Source organism: Hippocampus bargibanti, linkage group LG11, assembly GCF_051943395.1.
Source record: "Hippocampus bargibanti isolate YZ-2025 linkage group LG11, ASM5194339v1, whole genome shotgun sequence".
Lineage (NCBI taxonomy): Eukaryota > Metazoa > Chordata > Actinopteri > Syngnathiformes > Syngnathidae > Hippocampus > Hippocampus bargibanti.
The window spans coordinates 14,928,809-14,956,553 of NC_142744.1; the positions used below are offsets into that span (position 1 = coordinate 14,928,809).

Below are 27,745 nucleotides of genomic sequence, written 5' to 3' on the forward strand. Positions count from 1 at the left end.
TCCCAAATACATTTTGGAATGGCAGTGAATGAGTTAATGGCAGGAATATGTGGTATGGAAAATGGATGGATGTAGTTAATGGCAGGTACCAAGTAATGTGATGAACAGACAGTATAAAAAATATGAAACGCCCAAACAGTTTTTTAAAAAAAAGTTTCTGGGTTATTTTCTTGACCTGCTTGCTGAGTAGTTGTGGATTTTGTCATGATCTGGTTGGTGACCAACGGGTAGCGCTGTTCGGCCCTGCCTGCACCTGCACAGGTGCTGGTCGTCCCGATCAGTGGCAGACTGCCACGTTCTGATTGACGACCAATGGGTAACGCTGTTGGCCCTCCCTGCAGCCGCGCAGATGTTGGTCGTTCCAATCAGTGGAAGTCAAAAGGACTCCCGGCACGACCATTCGGTGTCGGGTCATTGCTTTGTGCAGTGCATTCATTGCATTGTATGCTGTGCATGTGTTTGTTTCATCTTGGCAGACTTTTACTCTTGGTTTTTCTTTGATACTTTGTATTTTTCTGTTCAGATGATTTTGATGTTTTAGATTTTGTTCCTCTTGACTTTATTTTAATACAATTTCTCAAATACAACCTGCTGCCTGCTTATTTTGGGATCCACAACTGCCATCACCACCTTGCAAACCGTGACAGATTTTGGATCTGACTTCACTTCCGTTGGCAGTTTATTTCATTTGCTGGCAACAGCTAAATATCGCTTCACCGCGTTTGCTTTGAAAACTGGGCTTCACTAATTACTCCTGTCTGCAGCCCTCAGAACCCGACTGAGTTTACGCTACTCAACAAAAATTCCCTGATTGTGGCCTGTCTCCTTGATTGTCTGGTTTTAGAGGGGTGGCCAGTTCGAGGAAGAGTCATGCTGCTTTGTCAAAGCAGTGGAACAGTTTCTTCACCCTTCCCCAGATTTGTTACTTGAGACAATTCCTTTGACTTTGTGCCAAGCTTGTGCTATGTCATACACCTGCGGGGCTTTGTTGCGTAGAGAGAAAAAAAAGAATTGATTCCATTTTGGAATGTGTCTGTAATATAAAATGTCGAAAAAGTGAAGCACCAGGCCAAAAGTGTATTTTTTTTTTTTTTTTGCTTCCATTCATATCGTGCGCGCTTATAAAAAAACAAATGATATTCTTTGTTCCTGGCATGATGGTTGGTGAGCTGGAAGGGGTAAAAGAAGGAAAGGGGATCCATGAGGAATGACGGGTATGTACTGTATGCCTTCCATAGATGGCACCGAGCGCTGCGCTCTCCCTTCTGTTGACTTGCCATAGATCCCGTGGCAAAGGATAGAGTTACACATTCTATACAGTACAAGGGTGGTCCAGTACTGACACTTGTGTTTTGGGTGGTACTGTTTTTTTTTTTTTTTTTTTTTCCACGCCAGACTCGAGTAAACGTTGTCACATGATGCCGTCAAGACTCCAGACGGAACAGCTGGCCTTCTCAGCAAACTACCTCCCTGATAGTTGTTTCAAGTAGCAAGGGGCATGTTCACAAGCTCCTCCCTGCTTTCTACTCTCCTTTTTTTTAAATACACAGCAGCAAACCCAGCTTCTGTTATGGAGGAGGCTGCATGCACATTGGCATTTATCAAACAGCCCTGGCATGTCACTCTCCCTGACAGCAAGGAAAACACACATCAATACACACACAGACACACTCAGGGTGCAAGGCGCTGAGGGAACCCCAGGGACTACTTATATCAAACTTGGAAAAGTCTCATCTGTTTGTCTCACGGTAAGTTTTACATTGAATTCATTCTTTAGGTTTTGTTTCTTTGTTTAGAGTGTTTTTTAACAGCATGGATGTTGAACCAGTCACCTTGAATGTTTTCTCCCCAACAAATTTTTGCTCTAAATTTAGTCTGAGAAAGTGCGCTTCAGACTTTGACGGGAATGGCTATATTTTCACATTTTAAGTGATTGTCAGAGTATAACGCGATGTAATGATGTATGTCTTTGTAATCAAAGGCAAAGCTGCAAATGTTTAACATTTCACTGTGACTATAGCATGACACTCTTTCTTGCATGAATATCTCTGGCAGCTGTTTCAAGGTATGAGCTTTGTCCGCACATATCCAACAAATTCAATGCTGGTAAGATGCCACACAATATCGCTTGCACTCTTGCTATTGGATAGCACAATGTTACCACGCAAGGACAATTCCAACACCATACCGCTGGCTACCGGGTGAAAACAAGACAGTAAGACCAAAGGGAAAAAAATCATGCCAAACCGCTGGTTTTAGGATCTAAATCTCTTTCAGCTATGCACTTGGAAAAAATGCTGAATGTACAGCCAAAAAGTTGGGGAAAGGGAGGCTTTTCTAGGAAGATCATAAAAACAAGAAGCAAACCGTTTTGCAGATGACCAGTGGAAAGGAAATGAAGACGGTGTGGGCAGAAGTCCAGTTTTACAATATATAGTGTCTATGGTTTTGGGCTACTTTATGCTAATTATCCGGCTGATTTTATTCATCTACTGCGGAGGTAGCCGGACAAAACTGAAGGATGACCTTACAAATCCATAATAAAAAAATAGTTTGAAAATATCAGACAATTATACTGTACAAACAGAGTTAACTTAAGGTCATTATGCTAGCTTGCCACGATAGCAACAATAGCCGTTTCTCAATTTGCGTTGTTGTCCGTTATTATATGAGGAGGATCTCGTCAGATGTTCTCATTGACAGCTCGAGGACTGTTAAAAACATGCAATTACAAACATGTCAAAAACGCACCAAATACAAAATGAAGTCAGGTTTCCCTGTTGTGTTATGTACATGCCCACTGTACTGTATATGAATGCAATCGTTTTTTGCAACAATGTTTCTTGTTTTGTCTGCTGAAGCGCGATGATTTTGAAAATTATTAACATTCCATACTGTGTATTAAAGGACAGCCGATGTCACTTTTTATTCAAATGCAAATAAAAATGACTTCACGCCAAGACGTCTTGCATTGCTTGTGAATCCAAACAATGGCTTCAGATTCGGATAATATGCTTTCTTGTTACACATCCAGTTATGAATATGTTTCAAATACACTGTAGTTCTGAAGATTAAAGCATACATGTTTACAATCATTAAAGAATTATATGTGCCATTTTGAGGCAACATTGGGGGAACATCTCTCACCCAAAAAAAAGGGAGCTAATGGCCAGCTCCGTTTCTTATATGGCGCTTGGCTGCCCTCTTTTGGCGGCTTTTGTTTAATGCAGTTCGGCGCAGGATCGGATATATCGATAGTCCCTGTTATATCGATATTTTTCGGACTCCCTTGAATATCGATATAACGAGACTTTACTGTATATATATATATATATATATATATATATATATATATATATATATATATATATATATATATATATATATATATATATATATATATATCCAAGAGGTACATGCAGATAACCATACCTGAAGCACTGGAAACTGTCAAACAAAGCCTAAAGAGGTATACGAAAGACAATGAGGCCTGAAGAATAAACAGGCTGTTCGCAACACAACCTGCGAAAGTGTACGCTCAGTGGCAGGGTTCTAAGAGCAGAGCAGACCCTCCAAGGCTGGAAACTGAAAGATACTGGAAAGGCATATGGGAGAAGGAGGTCGCACATAACAGCAGTGCACAATGGCTGGTGACTCTGAAAGAGGAGCACAGCAACCTCCCTGAGGCGCATATGACTCGACGCCACACACATGGGTCATTGAATGCTTGGAGTTGTATAAGGTCAACAGGACCCTGAGAGCCTTCGTTGCAAACTCGATGAGCATGTGGAAAACCACACTTGAAGCCAATGGTAAGCCACTAATGCAAGTGGCCATCAAATGTGGCATATACCAAGGTGATGCACTCTCCCCGCTGCTGCTTTGCATAGGACTGAACCCCCTCAGCCAGATAATCGCCAAGACAGGCTATGGATACCGCCTCAGAAATGGAGCTATGATCAGTCACCTCCTCTACATGGATGACATAAAGCTGTATGCTAAGAGCAAAAGGGACATAGACTCCCTGATCCACACAACCAGGATCTACAGCAGTGATATCGGAATGTCATTCGGGCTGGAGAAATGTAGTCGGATGGTGACTAAGAGGGGCAAGGTAGTCCACACTGAAGGGGTCTCACTCCCTGAAGGAACAATAGCAGACAATGAAAACAGCTACAAGTACCTAGGTATACCACAGGCCAATGGCAACCTCGAACTAGCAACAAGGAAAGCGGCTACGACCAAATACCTCCAGCGGGTGAGGCAAGTCCTCAGAAGCCAGCTCAATGGCAAGAACAAGACCCGGGCAATAAACAGCTATGCCCTGCCAGTGATCAGATACCCTGCAGGAATAACAAGGTGGCCAAAGGAAGAGATTCAGACCATGGATGTTAAGACCCGAAAACTCACCATGCATGGAGGGTTCCATCCCAAGTTCAGCACCCTGAGACTGTACACAAGCCGTAAGGAAGGAGGACGGGGACTAGTGAGTGTGAGAGCCACTGTCCAGGATGAAACATCCAAGCTCCATGAATACATCAAAGAGAAGGCTCCAACGGATGATGTACTCAGAGAATGTCTCTCAGACAATGGGGAACAGAGGATGAGGTGCTGGATGAGGGACAATCATGGGAGGAAAAGCCCCTACACGGGATGTACCACCGAACCATAGCAGAAGTGGCTGATCTCAAGAAGTCCTATCAGTGGCTAGAGTGGGCTGGCCTAAAGGACAGCACAGAGACACTCATCCTGGCTGCCCAAGAGCAGGCCCTGATCACCAGAGCCATCGAGGCAGGGATATACCACACCAGACAAGACCCAAGGTGTAGGTTGTGCAAAGAGGCACCTGAGACAATCCAACACATAACTGCAGGATGTAAGATGCTGGCAGGGAAAGCCTACATGGAGCGCCATAACCAGGTGGCTGGCATAGTCTACCGAAACATCTGTGCGGAGTATGGACTGGAAACCCCAAGGTCAAAATGGGAAACACCTCCCAAAGTGGTGGAGAATGACCGAGCAAAGATCCTGTGGGACTTCCAGATACACCCAAACCAAGGGCGCATCAGTTGGATACCTACACAACCTCGATGTGTTTATGATGCTATTTTTGATCAATCAAAATTTTGAGATTATTTCATTTTTGCTTTGAAGTTTGATCGTTGGAAAATTGCACGTTAATATATGGATGTTACCATGCGTTGTAATTCATGCGTACACACACACATATATAGGTATAGGCGCTCCATGGGAATGTGAAAATTGTTGGGCAATGACTCTTAGGAGATTCCTAACCCAGATGCAATATTGTTTCTTTCGTGGTAATGTTGGTGAAGGGAGAAATGGATGCGTGACTATATTTAGGTGCATGAACTGGAGAGGCTGTTCTGGGCTCACGTGTTTGTTTAGTTGACAGAGCTATTCTAAATTGTATGCCACATAGATCTGGTTGGGGCTTCAGTGATATTTTGTATAAGTATTCAACAAGTAAATTATGGCAGTGAAGTCCGTCCATCTTTTTTTATCTACTTATCCTCGCAATGGTCACGGCATGCTGGAGCCTATCCAAGCTGTCTTCTGGCAGTCGGCGGGGTGTGCCTTAAACTGGTTGCCAGGCAATCGCACTGCAACTACGCTCATATTGGTTTTTTGGAACCCATCTTTACGAATGCCTGAGGCAGGGAAGTCCAAGACATAAACATTAGAATAACAAATGAGATGTTGTTTATTGTACAACCTTCATCCACCCCAAATGAGAATCTCATTCTCGGGAAAAACAAACTTCTTTCCAAGCAAAGCTGCAATGATTGAACAACAACTAATTGATTGATCAAAATAATCGACAATCATTCATGATCATTAGATTTTTTTTTATTGCGCAAATGATCACAATATGGGCTTTTGAACAGTAAATATTCTGTGATTTCTGTTGTTCTCCTTGATAGAGTCCTGTTCATGTTGGTGTTGAATGAAAAAAAACCCACAGAAATCACTTTGAAAATCAACAATTCATGTTTTTGCCTACCGTATTTTTCACTGTATAAGGTGCACCCAAAAACCTTGGTTTTCTTCAAAAGAATACCCTGCGCCTTACATGCAAGTGCGCCTTATACGTGAAGTCATATTGAGCCACAACAGGTCACGCAACTACTCTCAACAGCCACTGACTCCATTTCCCCCTAGTGCGTAACCCCAGCCTCTACTCCAGCGCCTTATAATGTGGTGTGCCTTATATTTGGAGAACATTTCTATATTTATATACAGCATTTGGATAATTTGTTTCATTCATTGAAGGTGCACCTTATAGTCCGGTGTGCGTTATATGTGGAAAAAGTTGAAAAATTCACCATTCATTGGGGTGCCTTGTACAGTACTCCGGTGCGCCTTATACACCAGAAAATATGTTTTTTTTTGTGACAATTTATAAACTAAACCGGTGAATGAGAATTAATTTATCTGCGTGCACCGCCAATGTGAAACAAAGTCCTGTTTTTGAAATCAGGGAATAAAATTGAAACAGATTTACAGAGTAATCAATTATCAAAATAATGTGAGTTGCAGCCCAGAGTGGATGTGAGTCTGCTTGTCTTTTAGTTTGTCAAAATAAAAAAGTGGCAGATTTTATCTGCGTCTAAACGTGATCAAATGTACCACAGCTTTACACCACATGTATGGGCTAAGTTAAGATGAGTGAGAGCTGAAAGATTTCTGCCTGCAATAAAGCCACCTGGCATCCGATATATACTTTCTGCTCGTATCAGAGTCCAAACACAAGATAAGCACTTCCATGTTTTACATTTAAATGCACTCCCTTCCTTAACGTTTCACGTTTTCTTCCTGTATTAGTCAAATGGAACTAATTCACCCAAAACAGAACATGGAAAAATAAATCGATCTGACATGGTACATTTATATTCAGATGATTCATACCTATTGTGAAATATCGCTGCTTTGACATTTACCAGTACACATTTGACTACATTTTCATGAAAACCTGTATAGCACGTTCACATGATGAAGTGTCTACTCGGTTGAGATGCCATGGGCAAACTTGATGCATTTTGCTTTTTGCTGAGGTCTGTTCATGAGTTTTTCGAGAACGGGGGTCAAATTTCCAAGCCACACATTTCGTGTTGTGGTTGTCTTCAGCATAGCAGGCATTGCAGCCTCTGTGGCTGATGGTTGGTGGCCTAATACAGGGAAGGGAATATACAAGGTCATTAGGGCAGCGCAGCATTGGCAAGGCGACGACTATATTGAGTTGACAGAATATGCATGAGAGGATTGTTACGGTTTCAAAATACAGTAAAAGAAAGCTAAAATTACTTATTTTATTTAGATGATGGACAGACTGTGTAAAATGTTATTTAAAAATATAATGTAATCCCTTGAGATGATGTGGTTCATGTATGTATATCATGTATGTATGTTATGTATGTATGTATGTATGTATGTATGTATGTATGTATGTATGTATGTATGTATGTATGTATGTATGTATGTATGTATGTATGTATGTATGTATGTATTGTGATGAGAACCCAGGGATCCAGAAGCTGCTTCCTCTAACAGGCCGGTATGGTACAGCCCAGTTACAGGATCCTACCCTTGCCAACGCCATGAAGAATGTGCAGGTTTTAGAGGGTGTAGTACTGGGGGAAAGGACAAGCCCCACATACCCCCATTTTGCGGTTCATCGGGGGCTATTATACCAGGTTACGAAGCAAAATGATGAAGTACGTGAACTACTTCTTTTACCACAACCACACCGAGCTACAGTACTGGACTTGGCACATACACACCTGCTAGGGGGACACCTAGGGGTGGAAAAGACAAAAGAAAGAATCTTGCAACGGTTCTTCTGGCCAGGGGTGCACAAGGATGTGGAGAACTATTGTCGTTCTTGCCCGGAGTGCCAACAGGTGGCGCCCAAGCCCACATACAGAAACCCGCTAATTCCCTTACCCATCATTGAGACCCCTTTTCAGAGGCTTGGGCTGGACATAGTCGGACCTCTACCAAAAAGTGCTCGGGGACACCAGTATATTTTAGTAACGATGGATTATGCCACCCGGTTCCCAGAAGCTGTCCCCCTCAGAAAGGCTACCACAAAGCAGATCGCAAAGGAACTGTTTGCTCTCGCCAGCCGGGTAGGGATCCCAAAGGAGATACTGACCGACCAGGGAAGCCCCTTTATGTCCAAGGTCATGAAGGACCTGTGTGCCCTGCTCAAGGTCAAGCAGCTGAGAACCTCCATCTACCACCCACAGACAGATGGATTGGTAGAGCGATTCAACAAAACACTCAAGGCCATGATGAGGAAAGTTATCAAAGAAGATGGCCGAAACTGGGATCACCCTTTGAGTTGTTGTACTCTTACAGGACTGCTGGATATCGCCAAAGAGGCTTGGGAAGAGCAGCCGTGCCGACAACGTACCCTCATCGAGCATGTGGGGTACATGCGGGAAAGGATGAAGGCCATTTATCCCATAGTGCGAGAACACATGGAAGCGGCCCAACGACAGAAGCAAGTCTCCTACAATAGACCTGCCCAGCCTTGAGAGTTCAAGCCAGGGGACAGAGTGCTGGTCTTGGTACCAACCGTGGAGTGCAAGTTCCTGGCATCCTGGCAGGGGCCCTTTGAGGTCATCGAACGCGTGGGGGAGGTAAACTACAAGGTGATGCAACCTGGTAAGAGGAAACCTGAGCAGATTTATCACGTTAACGTTGCAAATTTCCCCATTGCGGGACGAATAAAGGTATTCTGATTCTGATTCTGATTAACCTCCGAAAGAAATGGCACGCCAGAGAGGCGCTGTTCAGCTGTCTCCCCACCAGCGAGGCGAAGGAACCGGCCAGGGAAGACGTTCAGACGGGTCCAAATTTGTCCCCACACCAACGCCAGATGACCCTCGAGTTGGTTGAGCGTAACCAAGACGTCTTCTCCTCCATACCTGGACACACTGACGTGGTGCAACACGAGATACGCACCGCACCTGGAAAAACAGTCCACCAACGTCCATACCGGGTGCCGGAGGCCCGTAAGGCAGCTATTCAGGAGGAGATAAGGAAGATGCTGGAACTTGGAGTAATTGAGGAGTCCCAAAGTGCCTGGGCAAGTACGATCGTGTTGGTTCCCAAGCCAGACGGGTCAATACGATTCTGCAATGACAATCGGAAGTTGAATGAGGTGTCTGAATTTGATGCGTATCCGATGCCTCGTGTTGATGATCTTATTGACTCCCTGGGACAGGCACGCTTCATCACCACTCTCGACCTCACAAAGGGTTATTGGCAGGTGCTCCTGACCCCGGCATCAAAGGAGAAGACAGCCTTCGCCACACCTGAGGGGCTCTACCAATACACCAGGCTCCCGTTTGGTCTCCATGGAGCACCCGCCACGTTTCAGCGCCTAATGGACCGGATTCTCACCCCCCACAAGAGGTACGCAGCAGCATACTTGGATGATGTCGTCATACAGAGTCCCGACTGGGAGAGTCACTTACCCCTAGTGCAAGCTGTGATTGACTCCCTCAGAAAAGCAGGTCTCACAACAAACCCGAAAAAGTGCAGGTTGGCATTTGGCGAGACCAACTACCTGGGCTACACTATAGGACGGGGGCTGATGAAGCCTCAAGAAGCAAAACTACGGGCTATACAAGATTGGCCCCAACCCCTTACCAAGAAGCAGGTGAGGTCGTTCTTAGGCATGGCTGGCTTCTATAGACGCTTTATCGCTGACTTTGCTACTATAGCAGCCCCCATGACAGAATTGACGACCAAAAAACACTCCCGATTGGTGAAATGGAGCCCAGAGGCCGAAATGGCCTTCGCCAATCTAAAACAGGATCTATGTTCCAGTCCGATCCTGGTGGCACCAGACTTCAGCAAGGACTTCATGGTGCAAGCGGATGCATCAGAAGTTGGTCTGGGGGCTGTACTCTCGCAAGTATATGGAGGAGAGGAACATCCCATCCTGTACCTTAGCAGGAAGCTGTTGCCCAGGGAAAAGAATTATTCCACAGTGGAGAAGGAGTGCCTTGCCATTACATGGGCGCTGGAGTCATTGCGCTTCTATCTCCTGGGAAGACGTTTCACAGTGGTCTCTGATCATGCTCCTCTCCAATGGATGGCCAGGAACAAGGAGACCAACAGCAGAGTAACCAGGTGGTTCTTGAGCCTGCAGGCCTTTAACTTCTCTGTTGTCCACAGGGCTGGCAAGCCGCAAGGCATTGCGGATGCCCTCTCCCGAAGGGAGGCCTTCCTGGCCTGTTTCGCATCCTTCACCCCACCGAGGACGTCGGTCTCAAGGGGGAGGGATGTGTGATGTCACGAGAGGCTGTGTCCTGGAGGGCAAATACATCCCCCTAAGATGGCTCCACCCAGAGAGAGTCTTGGCTCCACCTGGTGGAAGGCAGCAATTAAACCCACACACCTGCAGCTGATGAGGGCTTGATTGGAAAGCAGGGCTCTTAAGGCAGAGAGCCTCTGAGTGTGGAGTTTGGGGAAAGACAAGCTCGATTGCTGTGCTCTGTGAAGAAGTTGATTGCTGCGTGGAACTCATTGCCACTTGGGACCACACGACATGACACTGGATTTGGACCTTGCTAAGGTGGCTAGACTACATGAGGAGGACGTCAAGAGGGGTGAGGCCTAGAGACTCTTGTAAAAGAACTCCGTCTTCAGTTTTACCTCAGAAGAGATTTTATTTGGATTTAAGTATCAGAAGAGACTTTATTTTGTTAAGTATTGGAAGAGACACTATTCAAACCTTTGTTGCTTGTGAATTCCCCCTGGAACCCTGATTAAAACCTTTTGTTTGTATCCAAACCTGTCATCCATTGCACTTCTTGTCCTGTCCCGCTGAGAGCTAGCCTTTCATGATATCACAGTATGTATGTATGTATGTATGTATGTATGTATGTATGTATGTATGTATGTATGTATGTACGTATGAATAATAATACATAAAATTTATAAGCGCCTTTCAAAACTCAAGTACACTTAACAGTCACAGTTTAATTATATATCTATTTATTTATTTATTTATCCATTTATCCATTCATTTATGTATTTATTCATTCATATATTTATGTTTTTATTTATACATCTATTTGTGTATTTATTTATTCATCGATTCATCTGTTTATTTGTTTATTAATTTTTAATACCAACCCGTGTTCCAGTTACCTGGTCAAAACTAATCCAGACACACGAGAGTCACTTATCTTGGGGTTCAAAAACCAATACTGTATCACATGAGGTCTCAGCAACCTTGACTTTTGAGTAACACAATCATATTTTTTTTGTGTCCAGTTTAACGGGGACTATGACCTAAAAAAATCCAAAACAAAACAAAAAAACTTCAAACTACTAAATCACACGTGAACAAGAATAGGACCGACACATGGGCATACAGTTAAAACATAATGCTTCTCCTGCTTTTTGTACACAGGTCAAAGAAAGAAAGAATGTTTATTTGGTTAAAAATTGACTGCCCTGACTCAGATGAGCAAGCTAAATGACAAAATTATTCCACAGGTCAGCATCATGGGCATTGTTGTTGGTTAAAATTGAATGTAAACAATTCCTGTAAATGCTAAACGCTGTGTCCAACCAGAGCTCAAGTTGAAGGCACAGAAAAGCTAGAAAAGTAAACCAACTGTTGATTTAAGCAAACACCAAGTTAGGATAACAGTGAGTCATAACAATGCTTGCGTGCCTTTAGAAATGTTGTTCCCCCTCCTTTTTTGCTGTCCATCGCTCCAAAGGCTAAAACGTAGTTTGTTATTCCGTTCTTCACCCTGGACAGCAGGGTAGTAATCAAGTGTAGATCAGACATGCAACAGGAAAATAACAGCCATCTATGCGCATGGAAGAAATGAATCAGTGTGGGAGAAAAAGCTGTAGAAGCACATCGCTCAGACTACGTGAGGGACAAAAAAGGAAGGCAATTAAGTACAATTGTTTGGCTTTTGTGCACTAAGCTAAAACAGCGTCAAGCGTAATCTGAATGATGTGCTGTCTCACCAAAAATGCCACAGCACAACCCCAAGGACTGCCAGCGCCAAAATACTTTTGTTTTCCCCCCACTCCATGAATATAGTCATTATGTAATTATTCATTCGCCATTTGATATATTCACAGTATGGGATAGCCACCTAACAATTTCTGGTGCTTGTAAAAAAGGCTAACTCACTTATGTTATTCTTTGGTTGTTGTTTTTTTCTTTTGACAGACATCTCTACCAGATGATGTGACTGCAGATCCAGCAAAATGACAGAAAGATATAATGGTAGGATGTTTCAAATTGTTACTCAGTAAAAAAAAAAAAAAAAAAAAAAAAAAAAAAAAAAAAAAACAGTAAATATTTTGTAATGTCATGAGAGGCTAGCTCTTAGCGGGACAGGACAAGGAGCACAATGGGCGACAGGTTTGAATGCAAACAAACGTTTTAATAAAGGGTTTCAGGGGGAATTCACTAGCAACAAAGGCAAGAATAGCATCTCTTCCAAAACTGATATTATAATAAAGTCTCTTCTGAGGTGAAACTGAAGACGGGTTCTTTTCCATGTGTTTCTAGGTCTCACCCCTCTTGATGTCCTTCCTAGGTAGCCTAGCCACCTTTAGCAAGGGTCCAAATCCAGTGTTCTGTCGTATGGTCCCAACTGGCGATGAGTTCCATGCAGCAATCAGTTTCTGCACAGAGCACAGCAATGGAGCTTGTCTCCCCCAGTCTCCACACTCAGAGGCTCTCTGCCTTAAAAGCCTTGCTTGCCAATCAAGCCGTGACCAGCCATAGGTGTGGGGTTTGAATTGCTGCCTTCCACCAGATGGGGACAAAACTCTCTGGGTGAAGCCATCTTAGGGGAATGTATTTGCCCTCTCGTGACATCACAATTTACAATTATGGAATGGGGAGATGATGCAATTACACAAACATTCACGTCTCGGGACCATTTCGTAGTGTTGTCAGTCCCAGGTTGGTCATCCAGTGGTTAATATCCATAGATTCTCTGCATGCACCATCTCCACATTTGGGGTACAATTGCATGCACACTTCCGATCGACAGTCCAACGTATTGCACAAACATTGGTAGCATAAAATTCTTAATATACAACAATATACAAACTTGCTGATTACTAGAATGTCGTCAAGTTACCGTGAAGGACATATAAGTAGCCAAAGCAACGGAGACACCTAACATGTTCAAAATTCCATTTTAATGTTTACAGGGAATAAGCAGCCGACCAAAGCTTCAGAAAGTTTCATAAAAGGCAACCTTCCATACTCAGTGGAAACCCCATATGGTTTTCGGCTGGACTTGGACTTCCTCAAGTATGTTGATGACATTGAGAAAGGCAGAACCATAAAAAAAATTTCGATCCAGCGCAAGAGCAAAGGCCCTCGGGCTAGCACTCTTCCGCGGCACCTTAATACTTCCGGGTATGGTTACCGTCCAAGCCCCTGGGGATCAACCGGAGCGCTTGGCCCCAGGTCTCGACTGTCTGATGACCACCACCACGGCTCTACTTCCTGGTTGTATGACTACAGGTCGCCAATTTCGCCACGTGGCCGAGCAGAAATTGAGGCCAAAATCTGCGCGTTTGATGAGCAACCCTTGGGTGAGCACATCCGACCCCATCTCCTCCGGGCCACTAGTCTGCCCCTTACAGTACTTTTGAGACAAGGATTGGAGGCAATGGAGGAATCCGAGAGCCTAAAAAGTTCAAGGGGTCATCTTGGAGACAGAAACAAGTCTTGTGAAGACATCTTTGACTTTCCAGAGACTACTCACGCCCAGGATTGCTCAGACCTATTGAGACGCCTACGAGATGCCTTGGAACATGTGGACGACCTGGAGAGGGAGGTACTGGTCATTCCAGACCTCAGATCACAGATCTGTCAACTACAGGAGGAAAAAGAAATGCTGCGGTCGCAAATTCAACCGCTTTCTTACACTGGCACCTATGGGAACCATTACAACAATAACAATTCACACTATGAACGATGTACTAGTACTTGTCAAGATTATCATCCGAAACATGAGTGGAGGATGAGCTCAGATCTGGACGAGCTACTAACGGTGACGTCGCTCCAGGCTAGGGTGGCTATGCTGGAGCAGAAGCTTCATGAGACTGAACTTGACCATCAGAGGCTCACAGGGCGGCTGAGACAGCTGCAGAAGACGAGCAAAGGTAAAGATGAAGAGATGGAACGCCTTGTCACAAATTCTGCCGTGTGGCTACGGGCAGAGAGAGTTGTTGTCGACCAGGAGGAGGATGAAAGCACAGCGATGTCAAAAAGTGTCAGCACAAATGGACAAAACGCTCATCTCAAAGATGATGTTGAATCCACTGAAAGATGTCTGCCAATGGAGGTTTCTGCTGACACTTCAGACATGTCTGAGGTTATCCATCACATACATAAGATCAAGCGACTCCTGGGTGAGCAGTGGGAGTGTTTGAGTATGGCCGAGGAAGTGAAACACCCGAAGGTTATCTCTTTGCAGCAGGAAATGATGGGACTCATCGACATCCTTACATCCCACCACACTCAGCTTGGACACGACAATGGGCACGCACATCAACATAGAGGTACCCTCAACTTTGTTTTACTGCAGTTGTCACACGTAAAAAGACAAAGTCAGGCTTTAGATACAGCACAGTCACAATGGCAAGCCTTGATATGTATCTCTCTGTCCCTATCTATCTATCTATCTATCTATCTATCTATCTATCTATCTATCTATCTATCTATCTATCTATCTATCTATCTATCTATCTATCTATCTATCTATCTATCTATCTATCTATCTATCTATCTATCTATCTATCTATCTATCTATCTATCTATCTACCCACCTATCTACATCTGTCAATTCGGTGAAATGAAGCAAGGATTTAGCAAATAAATAAATAAATAAATAAAAGATGTCAACATAAATTAATGAATGTTTTGTTTTCTGTTGAGCAAATATATTTTGCCATCATTGTCCCGGCCTTTAAAATATGTTTGTTTTTTGCCATTCAAGGTTGAAAGTTTTCCTCTTAAATGCAGTTCCAGTCAGACATCCATAAAAATGTATTAATTACTGTATCAAACATGTTAGCTGTTAGTTTAGCAATGAGCATCCCTTGCCCTTTCATCAGATGATCCGTGTCATAAATGTAAGTATAAACATATATGAAAATCTTATTTGGAATGATTATAGACTTGGGAGTGACTGCATAGTATGTTTAGCTCCAGCTGTTGCCATGTGAAGCTTGTTGCTAGCTAAGTGTTGCTATGAAATCTGTGCGTCATCCTCTGAGATGTGTCATCTTCTGAAATATCCGCAGTGGGTGATGTGAGCAATAAAGGCCAGCTGTGATGCCTCGGCGGTTGATTCTCAGTTTTGTGAAACAATTTGTTTTAATGAGGGGCAAAATGCTAATTGTGCCTCGCAAACTGTGGTGTGAAAATATTTATTTCAAACCTTGTAAGAATCTCTCAGCATTCACATGTATTTCTTTCTGTGAGTGCTCAATAAGTGACTGGCCAACATGATGCTTTTGGACATTTGATTAATTTTGTTATAATAATGTATGTAGCACTGATTCATTCAACATTGAAATGAATTTATAGGTGGGAAATGTGCCATGAAAAATGACAGTGATGCTTGGACCTCAAATACTGCTCAGGAAGGGTGAGCCAATAGTTTATTTCTGTGGCTAAACCAGTTTTAATGAGAAGTAATGTTACACCTGAACACTTCCGTGACATACCCTTTCTTTTATGTCCCTTACATATTATACAGATACCAAAAAAATGCTTTTGGCAATCCAGTTGGGCAGGACTACGTGCCGCAGATGTCTTGCGGTTTAGAGCAGGAAAAGAACAGCATCAGACCTCGGGAGATGACTGCAACCCAAGTGGAAGCAGAGAGGCAGAAGACGGGGACGGAAGAAAAGAGGCAAGTGATATCGCACGGAACTGAGCCGGAACGGACAGATGGCGAGGCGGCATCTGTTGAAGCTGATGCTCCGGCAGATATGGCCAACATAAAGTCTCTGCCCAAGGGAGAACAAAAGGAGGGGGATTCTGGTTCCAAGAGAACAACTCAAGGCAGGTGAGAGGGCCAGAATGCAACATGGTGATTCTTCTTTGCAATGTTTTGCCCTCATATCTCTCATTCTGTCTTCTGTACCAAGTGAGACGGTAAATGCCGACTTTATGTCAGCTTGTCGCTTCCTCAACGAGCACATGGACAACATTGAGAATCCTACCAATGACACGGTGTGTACAGTTGTATTTCTTCCACACTCACATTCCATCTTATAAACTTCAAATCTCTTGGTTGCAGCGGGGGGCCCTTGTGGTTCTTTTCCAGGACTGGTTCAGTACAGCAGCAGAGGAGAATTCAGTGGCCAGTAAAGTAAATATGTACTTGAGGGAGGTTAAAAAGGAAACTCCTTCACTTTTGGCCTTCCTCATCAACTTGGCTGACGATAATGGAAACACAGTTCTCAATTACAGCGTTTCCCACTGCAAATACGACACTGTCAGCCTGCTCCTGGACACCGGTACGACATATCCTTGTGATAAATAAGAAGCAATTCAAAACTAAAAAGTGAAAAATGCCATCTCCCTGCCACACAGGAGTAAGTGACGTTAATTTCCAGAATGAAGCTGGTTACTCGGCAGTGATGCTGGCCTCACTCACAACACCCGACAACCCCGGCGACATGGAAGTAGTCCGAAGGCTGATGGAGCTGGGCAATGTGAACATCCCCTCTCGTCAGGTAAATCTCCATTGCAAATGTGTGTCTTATCCTTATCATGCTAGAATTTCTTTTGAACCCCTGAGACAGATTCACAGAAACCTCTGAGGTTCTTTTGAATCCAAGTGAAGAGCCACTGATTTATAGTCTCAGATTATGCTAATTTGCACGTTTGTTGAATGTGGGAGGAGGCTAGAGTCAATTTTCATTAGTCCCGTGGTGTGTATAGGCACCGCATAATAGTTGTGGGAGGTAAAATGAACCCTGAACAGCTTTATTGAACTGTGATATGATTTGAACAAATACTTTGCAAACTCAACACATATTGTCACACAGACAGGCCAGACGGCTTTGCATTTGGCTGTGAGACACGGACGAGTGGTGATGGTCCGCCTGCTGCTGAGCTGTGGCGCAGACGCCAACATCCAGGACGCTCAGGGAACCACAGCTCTCATGTTTGCATCCGAGAGGGGCTACACGCATATCGCCAGACTGCTGCTGGAGAGGACCCAGTGCGATCTGACTCTGACTGATCAGGTGATACCGCAAACCAATCAAGTTTTGCTTCCTTTGTTGCCTTTCGTAATAAAGACTTCGACAAAGGCCTTTTGATGGCAGCGAAAAAAAAACTGCAACCAAGGAGAATTATCATCTCTTTTGCAAAGAAATGACCTGGTTCAAGGGCCGAAACCTTCTCAAGCTGACTAATCCAGAGTGCGGCCTTATCAACTCGCCAAGTACGGTTTTCCTAAGACTGAGAAAGTCCTTCCTAGGGCCTTCTTGTAAATCGGAATGGCTGTTCACTTATTAGCTTTCCAGGATGTTAATATTTTTTGCTTTGTCCACTGGGAAAGAGTAATGGTGGAACAGAAAAGTTACTTTCTAAACAGTGTAAAACACACACACACACACACACACACGCGCACACGCATACGCACGCGCACGCACGCGCACACACACACATGTATATAAATTAGCGCAGAATTCAAATCAAGGGCCGAGTTCAGTATCCGACCGGTTCAGGAATTGGCGCGTCGCACCAAATCTACACTGATTTGAAATATGACAAACATTTTTAATCTCTTCTTCTTTTTAGAATGGTCGTACTGCACTCTCCATCGCCATGTTTTGTTCGCACAGTGACACAGCGACTGTTCTGCAAGCCCATGCGAAGACTCAAGCGCAGTCATGACGTCGGACTTTGTGTAACCGAAAAAACGCATTGCAAGTTGACCTTGTTTCGTGAGAAAGTTTAAGGGTTGATGCCTGTGAGCATTTGGTCAACTATATCTTCTTAAAAGACTCCACACGATTCGTGTGTTACATGGGTATTATTATGATTATGGATAAAATTACTATAATTTTTTTTTGTTGCTAAGTTCTTTGCACAGTTATGTTTTTTCATGTACCCCACACCAGCGTATCTGGACATGCTTTTAAATAATATGTACAATCTTATTTTTTCAGTTGCTGACTTTATTTTTCAATAAAGCTCTATTGCAAGGAAGTCATACTCATTTTTGATCTGGACCACTTTGGAGTTAAGTCTTCCCTCGAACGACCATTATGACCCAATAGATCATTGTATCGTCTTATTACTTGTACTGAAAATAACTTTTGATTCTTCAATTATTGTTATCGTAAATGAGTGTAAACCAGGTAACAAAATTATTTTGGTAGAGATTTATGCAAAGTGTCATGGAAGTTGACATATGATTTGCTTTTGCGGGTCATATAAAATTATGTGGCGGGCCGGGTCTGGCCCACAGGCCTGGATTTTAACACCTATGCTGCAATGAAACTTAAAAGGTAAATGTTGTTGCAGACATTCGTGAAGGCATTCCCTGCACGCGTCATTTTGATGGATATGCTTTGAGCGGAAGGCACACAAACTTGGCATATCCAAACATTTTTATCAATGTGACGCTTAAGCTGTCTGAATTTAAATTCAAATTTTCATTCATTATCAGCCTTCTTGCTGTACAGAGAAACCTGAGCAGCAAATAGTGTGTCTTAAAAAAAAAGAAATATTAACTCATTTACTGCCAGGCGATGTGCAAAAATGTGTTCACTCCAGTGCCAGGGTTTTTGTCATTTTCACTCAAATTGCAGGAGTCATAGAACATTGAATTTTAGAACTACGTAAACATTCAATACAGCGTTAGAAACCGTAGACTCTCTTCTTACAACAGAAAAAAAGTTAATTCCTAAGTTACAGTATATAGGTCTCGAGTTATCTGAGCTTGAAATGGGGCTGGCTGCACAAAATACAATACATCCATCCATTCATCCATCTTCTGCCGCTTATCCGGGTGCGGGACGCGGGGGCAGCAGCTTCAGTAGGGAAACCCAGACTTCCCTCTCCCCAGCCACTTCTTCTCGCTCGTCCTGGCGGACAAATACAATACAGTGGTACCTCGGTTCTCGAACGCCTCACAGTTCGAACAAATCAGAGTCCGAACAAAATATTCGAGAAATTCTTGCTTCGTAGTTCGAACAACAATCGGTTTTCGAACACCAGTACGACGCGTGAGTGCGTACGCGAGGGTGGGCTGCTGAGCGGCGTACGGGTGTATCGCTCTCTCCGTGACCAACTGTTGTCGCTTGCAGACGTGCTGCGTTTTGCTCTAGCGTTTAATATAGGTGTACGAAGAGTTTTAGCCCCGAATCATGCCTCAAAAGAAAGTAAGTGCTCCTACAAGTGAAAAAAGAAAAGTAGTGCGTACAACTATTGCATTTAAGAAAGAAATAATCGCAAAATATGAAGGAGGTGTGCGAGTGTCTGATCTGGCTAGGGAATACAGCATGGCGAAATCTACGATCAGTACGATATTAAAGAATAAGGAGGCTGTGAAATCTAGTGATGTGGCTGTGGGAGTGAGAGCAAGTGTCATTGGATAGATATTTTAAGAGAAAAGAACATCCTGTAGCCGAGTTATCCGTAGCTTCACGTTCCGAGCGAGAGTGACGGCAGCTTACTCGTCGGAACATAGTGGAATGTTTGGAATCCCAAAGCAGGCGGCGGAGACGTACTAACCAAGCAGGATGTTTATTCACAAATAAAAGAAAACACAGCGAGTAAGAAGGCAGGGGGTGATCCGACCCGCTTACGACGCCAAAAAGCAAATGGCACACGAGGGTGCAAAATTATGCAATCCCGGAAGATGACATAAATTTACGGGACGCGGGGAAATTACCTGGGACCGGATACACTCGCGCATCGAAGGAAGATTCCAGGTACGGTGGCGAGGTGAGTCAATCATCCGGCATTGGCGAGGTGATCGCGAACCGTATGAATGCCCCGTGTCCGTGATTAGAGAATTGACAGCAGGTGGAGGGCGCCCCCCGCTGTCAACTCGCACGTGACAGGAGCAAAGACATTTGAACATGTGAGCACCCCTCAGACAGAAAAGCTCCCCGAAGTTTTTATGGAACATGACCCCTTCCAAACAATAAATTCCTCCGTCCACCTGCACCTTCTGCTGACCACCACAAATAATTCTTTTCTTTACGAACGTACAATTAGCCTGGGTTACATTTATGTTTATGTTCTTTGTGTCTTTGCCATTTTGCTGAACCTTTTCTGAGATATACATTGCTTTTTATGTGTTGGTCAGCATTTTAATGTGCAATTTCATGCATAAAATAATGTATAAAATACTGTACTAAAAAGGTAAACATTCAGGGTGTTGGAACGGATTTACATTATTTGTAATGGGAAAAATGGTTTCTGTGTTCGAACAAATCGGTTTTCGAACAGGGTTCTAGAACTTCCGCTTCCGGGACGAGCGGACGCTGGCGCGCTTTGGCTGCCGCTGCTCTCCCGCGAAATGTTTTTACCTTCTTTTAGCCTTTTTAACCTCTTTTTAGCTTTATTATGGTTCACGAGCCTCTGGAAATACCAGACAATCACCTACGAACGTTGGCTATCGATCCATCTCTCGATCCCGGTCGCTTATCCGGATCACAGACGAAGCCGCGTTATCATCTCCACCCACCTGTTCCCGCTGTCGAGGGCTAACCTGGCCGCTGCCTCTCTCTCGGTGTTGCTGGCGAATATCATGTTGCTTCTCCATCGACCTGTTAGACGGCTACAGTACTCGGCGGTGGAGCTGCTGAAGTTCCGCTCCCGATGGACGAGCGTGCTACCGGCGATTCTCCGGTTCCTGGAAATCGCTCGTCGCCCTTCCCGGAGGTATATCCACCGCGGATCACATCGAGGCTTTCACCTCGATGGCTCCAAGGATATCACCTCCCTGTGGTCATCCGTCCGCCAGCCGCGCAGAAGGAGCAGCCGCTCGGTCGATCACCGTATGTTAGCCGGCCTGGCTAGGTCGGCTAATGCGCCTCGTAGTGGGGACGCCACCAGCATCAACTTCGGCCTCCTCAACGTCCGCTCGCTTACGGGAAAGGGGTGTCTCATCCAAGACATTCTAATTGACTGTAAGCTTGACTTTTTTTGTATAAATGAGACTTGGCAAATGGCGGGAGACTTCTCCGAGCTCAATGGCGCGACTCCGCCAGGCTTTGTTTACATTTCTAAGCCCCGCCTCTCAGGCCGCGGAGGTGGTCTCGCGATAATTTACCGCAAGAACTGGAAAATCCTTCAAGTTTTACTCCAAGAAACCCTATCGTTTGAATGCCTTGCTTGTAAAATTTCTGGACCCTCACCCACCATCATAGCCACTGTATACCGTGCACCAAAACCACTTTGTGAGTATGGGGTGTATGGGAGAGGTAGTACCTTTGAGGGAGATACGGTCGCAGCTGTATTGCTGATGCTTTATAGCTGGTTGATCCCTAACTGGTCCTCACCATCACCCAGCTCTTGTCTATGGCTCCAAGTAGCAGAGGTTCTGCGGCCACACCACGGCAAACTGCTTCGACCGGCAGGCTAAACTAGACAAGGGTAACCAGGGGGGCTCCGGAACTCCTGGTGAAGAGCTTGGAGAGGAGATAGGCACCACCAAGTTTAATTGCCTACTGAAATGTCATGATGTACAAACAGTCAGGATCACTCATTACGGATCGGCCGAGGCCCGGAAAAACAACGACCGCGCTACCCACGAAGACCGAGAGCGCTGGAAATCTCTGACTGCCCAGACGTCCATCATGGCACCCCTACGGCCTTCTAGGCCATGGGATGAAGTGAAGTGAAGTGAAGTGAAAACCACATTGTGTCTTTCTAAAAGAATTCTCTGATGTCCTCACACACCTCTCCACCCTGTCACCAAATGTAATTATTCTCGGGGACTTCAACATCCACATGGACAATTCCACTCTTCCCCTCACTAAAGACTTCACCGCCTCACTCGACAGCTTTAGTCTCCATCAATTCTCGGATTTTCCCACCCACATAAAAGGCCACACCCTGGACCTCATTTGCATGTCTGGCCTTATCCCTAAGAATTGCACAGCTAATGAACTCCCCATAACAGACCATTTCCTGGTTTCTTTCACTGTTTCCATCACCCTCTCTCTCCCCAAACCCCCCCGTGTCATCTCATATCGCAACATCAAGGACATCAATGTTGCCACCCGCGCTGAGATGATCGCCACCCTGACTCCGGACTGCAACTCATCTCCTGATGAACTTGTTTCCCGGTACAACGCGGACCTCACGAACACCCTCAACGCCCTGGCTCCTGTAAAGTCCCGGTCGATCCAATTCACCCGGTCTGCACCCTGGTTCACTGCCCATCTCTGCTCCATCAAGGCAAAATCTCGCCAACTTGAAAGACTTTACAGGAAGTCTGGGCTCACTACTCACAAGGACATGTACGCAACTCACCTTACCCATTATAAGGACTCTATCACTCGTGCAAAATCGCAATATTACTCTGGACTCATTGACTCTAATCCTGAAAACTCACGGGCCCTCTTTTCCCTCTATCACAAAATCACACAACCACCTATCTCTCTCCCCTCACACTTCTATTCCTCTGAGACATGCAACACTCTGCTTATGTTTTTTAGTGAAAAGATCAACAAAATCCATCAGCACCTCGGGTCCTCTGTCCCCCCCACCTCTCCCAGCCTTTCTACTCCTTCCCAACGACTTTCTGCCTTTGAACTCCCCCATTCCTCTATAATCTGAGACATTATCACCAAATTATCTTTATCTTGATCGTGGCATGGAGTCGAGCAAGTCGTCCTGTGATGTCCGTCATTAGCCGGCCGTGCCTGTGCGGGTCTTTGCAAGTCTCTTTGAGTCTGTGAGTCTGAGATGAGTCTGAGATGAGTCTGATTCTCTCTGTGCCACGACAGCTGCTATTATACCATTTTCAAGCGTGTGATATGCGTCAGGATATCAAGGAATTGAAAGACAGCGCACCGGTGACGCCACAGGGCTCCCCTCCTGCATCCGAAGTCGGTGAAAGCGATGAAGGAAAAAGAAACAAAAACAAAAGTCATTCTGCGACACGGAGAGGCCAGGCACGATGACGGTCGATCACCGGGCATGGCAGGTGTCGGTGGGGAGGTTGCCGAGTAAGTTTCGGTGGTGCCTGAAGTCGTTGTACGGGAGCACGCGCAACGTGTGCACTACGACTGCCAGTTGGAGTCGATCAATGGAAACTTTCCTCGCGGCCGTCGAGTCGATTCCGGAAGGTCTTCTCACCGCAGAGTCGTTCACCTGGGGTCGGTCGAGTCGGGGAATCGATGAGGGAGTGTGAGGACGAAGGAGCGTGGGGTTGGTCATGCTGCCGGCACGGACAGGCCGGTCATCGGCGACGGTGGCGTTGATCGCGCTGTCATGGCGCTCTGCAGGACGCTGAGGAAGCACGCTGACGTCGGCGGCCGAGTCGGCCATGAAGCGTCTTCCAAAAGTCCAATCGTGGACATAAGCGATGTCCGACGATGTCCGATCGTGGACATATACGATGTCCGATCGTGGACATAAACGATGCAGCTAGTTGCAGAGTCGGCAGGCGAATTGGACGGTGTTGGCCATCAGGGTGCGGCAGGTTTCACGGTGGGGTCGGGGCGCCCACGGGTGGTGGCGGCCCATCGGGAGCTCGGCTCGAGGGGTCTTGCTGTGAAGATGCGGGGGCTGGGAAATCTGGTTCTTTCCGTTTGGAGAGTTGATTGGGCTGAGGAGGAGGGAAAAATCCTCCTGGCTGGCTTGCCAATAAAGAGTTTGATGGTTCTCTTTATTTGTAAGTAGGTTCTTTGTCAGATCTCTCTGGCAGGTGACGCGCAGAGCTTGATCGTGGCATGGAGTCGAGCAAGTCGTCCTGTGATGTCCGCCCGGCGTCAGCCGGGCCTTTGCAAGTATCTTTGAGTCTGTGAGTCTGAGATGAGTCTGATTCTCTCTGTCCCACGTCAGCTGCTTTTATACAATTTTCAAGCGTGTGATATGCGTCAGGGTGAGACGCACATCAACGAATAGAAAGACATTAAGGCTGCGGAGCGCACCGGTGACGCCACATGTCTCAACAAATCTTTCTGCATACTTAACATTTTGTAAACAGTTGGCAACATACATTAGGTGACATAATCACGTAAGAGACAGTAACATACATTAGGTGACATAATCGCGTAAGAGACAATACCTGATCGCACAGGAAATAAGAGTTCCTGACAGATAATCATTATACAAAAAGGAAAAAGGAGGACAGAAGTAAAAAATAGAAGAAAGAAGAGTGAGATAAAGAGCGGGGGAGTGCCAGGGGTTTTAACATTTCATTGAGTCTGCACAACATAGTGAAATTGACAAAAAAAGAGAGGGGGGAACACCAGATGATTCGGCAAGCACATCATCCTATACCATATTTCATCAACAAATCATGTGTTTTGATAACGTTTGGGTCGGCAGATGGTTGAATTGTTTTCTGATATAGTTTCATTTCATTTTTAAATATTACAAATAAGGGTTTCCTCCCACAAAATTTGATTTATGAATATGATGTTTGGCAAGAAAAACTAATAAATTAATAATAAAATATTTATCGTCGGTCTTGTTGTAATATCCAAACAGTACACTTCCATGTACTTGGATCCACATTTAAAGCCATTGTAGGATATACAAACCGAGAGATTCCCTCACTTTTTGCTAGCAGTATTCTTCCGTTTAGTGATAGATCCCTTTGTAACCAGTGATTGAAGCGCTTCTTGGTTTTATCAATTATTGGATCGAGGTTCAGATGACAACGCTCTTCGTCTTCTTTGGCAATGACAACACCTAGGTATGTCACTTGATTTTTTGCAGGTATGTTGTATTACATAGACTCATTACATGAGTTCACAGCTAACAACTTACATTTATTTATATTTAGCGAGAGACCTGACACTTTGGGAAACTGTTTAACCAGAGCTATGGCCTTTGGAAGAGCGTGGTGTCATCTGCCACCTGGCTAATCACAACCTGCCTGCCCGCTACTTCAATACCTTGGACTCGCTTTTCAGTTGATACATGTTGCGCTCTCCACTATGGTAAGGGAGATACGGTGTTGTGGGATCCAGAAAAAAAAACACAAGACAAGCAGTGCCATACGTCTTGACTCAACAGTGGTTTACTTCGAATGCCCAGATGTAATGCCGTGCCTCACCTGTCATCATAGAAATATCAAATGAAAAAAATTAACTAAACTGTTATATGTATTTAGTGATTTGTACTTTAAAGTTCTTTTCCATTTAACTTCACCATTTTTTTTCAAAATCGCAGAATTTTCACATTTACCGTTCAAATACTAAGTAGAGACGAGCGGTGAGGCAGCAGCCGGCTGAGCCTAACCATGGATTACGCAATAACTATGCCAACTGCTGGCTTGCTCTGCAGTAAGACCGCATTGCTGTCCCTCTGCATATCGCTAAATTTTCAAACACTTTTAGTATATGAACTAAATTTCTACAGTTTAACTGGTGTATATAATGTACAATCACTGTACATTATAAACACTGTACTACAGTGTTTATAATATATATATTTTACTTTTTGTCTGTGCATAGGTCAGGCACACAGTTCTCCTGCCTCATGACAGGGGGCGGGAGATCTAGCACTAGCATCGATAGCATTAAAATTGTACATTAGAACTATAGATTTTCGACAAATAATGTTTTTTTTTAATTTAGAAATATCATGCTCCAATGAATGTATGTTGGTTTATTCCAATCAGTTTTGTATACTTGGGCAATCTAGTTAAATTTGGCCCCATCCATTTTAGACTTTGGCCCCCTTTTCAGACGCAACCTTTTTTTTTATTTCACAGATGCATCCTTGCATGTGTTCAAAATAAACAGATTGATCCAAACAGCCAGAGACAGGTATAAAAGTGGCAGCAATTGTAATCTCAGCATTTGAAAATGTTTCAAGGCTATTTATTGGAATTCTTGTCAGAAATAAGGACAGTGATCATTTAGTTCTTTGCATTGAATAGAGCAGATCAAGCCATTAACGGTCCAATACTGGCGGTAATGGCAAAAAAAAAAACATGCAACAGTATTTCCAAAAGTGCCACAAATGACAATCAATAAATAAAAAGAAACAACATGATTAACATCTCAAAATGTAATTTTTGTTTTTGCAGAATCAAAGTCGTTGGATGAGATGGAGAGATCTGAGAAGACTTAACCACAAATGTCAACCAAGGTATAAGGACCGTATTTGACTGAATGCAACGTTCGCTGAACTATAGTCTGCCACAAATGAAATGAAGTTAAACTTAACTTTATCGACACTGTTATAAAAACTTGCGACTTCAGCCACCTGCACATTGTGAAACATATTTGAAGAGAGTAACCCATTTATGCCAAACATTCTTTCATTAGCAGTTGATTAGATGTTTTTTTTTTTTTGTTTTTCAGATAAAACACAAAGAGAGCTCCAATGATGACAACAGCCATGACCACACTTCTAGTGATGTTGGTGGTCATAGTGCAAGTGTCCCTGAGCTCCAGAGGCCGGTCAGTATCATCATAAGAATCTATTGTGCTTAATCTATTGCAAATTTCCCCATTAAAGGCTTTCTGATTCTTATTCTATTAATCATAGATATGGAGAAAAACATATTTTTTGAAAACCTGGATTTAACATTTCTTGGTATGATTTGAATAGCTATTAGATTGTTATTCGCTCTCATATTATTCTGAGAACAATAAAGGATACCATGAAATCACTAGACGGTATCATACATACATATACAGTGAGAGAGGGAAAATGCTTTTACAGTAACAGTAATTAAAGCAACACTTCGATAGGCTGCATCGCTTATGGTCCAACAAGCATCTTTTCAAAACAATTGTCTTCCTATTACAATGTCTAATACAAGAATGAGCATGCTGAGAATCATGAAACACTGGACATGATGTTATTCTGTCCGTTTGAGCCAATGGATGGTCCGCACATGAGATTTAACCTTGATGTTGAGAGTGGTGTGGGAGCTGTGCCTCAGGGATGGGAAGGTTGTGAATTTGGGACACATCATCAGTAGTGCTCCAAAGAATCATTGGGTGTTTCGGCCTTTCATCACTAGACACCCTCATCGATGGTGGCCAGCGACAGGTTGATCACGCCCGCGCTTCTGTCCCATGCCCAATCAGATGTTCAGAAGCTGGTGGGTGGGGGGCGGGGGGGGCTTAGGTTGCTGACCTATGAGCCCAACAAGGGTCCTTCCTCTTCATCCAGATCCAGTGGCTGCTTCTTTCTGCCGCTTCAGAGGGTGAACTAACTGTGTGCCGCAGAGCCTGTCCATGGATGCTCAGGTCGTTTAGCAGTTTGATGGTGGAGGAAGCCACAAACCCTCTACATCCAACTTCAATGGGATAGACCTTGGCTTTCCATCCTCTCTGTTGCGCATCCACTGCTAGTTCTGCATAGCGCAGCTTCTTGCGCTCATAGGCCTCTTCAACTGAGTTTTCCCACGGGACTGTAAGTTCTGTGATGTAGACAGCCTTGAGTGAAGGGGACCAGAGCACCAAGTCTGGTCTTAGGGTGGTGGCTGCAATCTCCGCTGGGAAAACCAATTGCTGGCCAATGTCAACC

At 44.4% G+C, this 27,745-nt stretch overlaps 1 protein-coding gene across 2 annotated transcripts; it reads left to right on the forward strand.

Moving 5' to 3' along the window:
- The first annotated feature begins 1,540 nt into the window (after positions 1 to 1,540).
- On the forward strand, positions 1,541 to 18,271 carry LOC148891746 (KN motif and ankyrin repeat domain-containing protein 2-like). Of its 2 annotated transcripts, none has more exons than XM_089009061.1 (11): positions 1,541 to 1,748; positions 12,239 to 12,295; positions 12,584 to 12,982; positions 13,237 to 14,598; positions 15,629 to 15,689; positions 15,801 to 16,112; positions 16,195 to 16,279; positions 16,374 to 16,566; positions 16,643 to 16,785; positions 17,101 to 17,301; positions 17,861 to 18,271. In XM_089009061.1, exons 3-11 carry the CDS (start codon positions 12,910 to 12,912, stop codon positions 17,954 to 17,956), a joined length of 2,526 nt encoding a protein of 841 aa, XP_088865187.1. In that variant the 5' UTR covers positions 1,541 to 1,748; positions 12,239 to 12,295; positions 12,584 to 12,909; the 3' UTR covers positions 17,957 to 18,271. The 2 variants fall into 2 exon arrangements, with proteins under 2 accessions (XP_088865187.1, XP_088865186.1); XM_089009060.1 differs by having other exon boundaries at positions 1,544 to 1,748; positions 16,347 to 16,566.
- The last annotated feature ends 9,474 nt before the right edge of the window (positions 18,272 to 27,745 follow it).

Coding starts and splice junctions, on each gene's coding strand:
- LOC148891746 (XM_089009060.1), top strand. CDS start 12,910: ATGGAATGGGGAGATGATGCAATTACACAAACATTCACGTCTCGGGAC. Junction 16,567..16,642: donor CAGCCTGCTCCTGGACACCG/GTACGACATATC, acceptor CCTGCCACACAG/GAGTAAGTGACGTTAATTTC. Junction 17,302..17,860: donor ATCTGACTCTGACTGATCAG/GTGATACCGCAA, acceptor TCTTCTTTTTAG/AATGGTCGTACTGCACTCTC.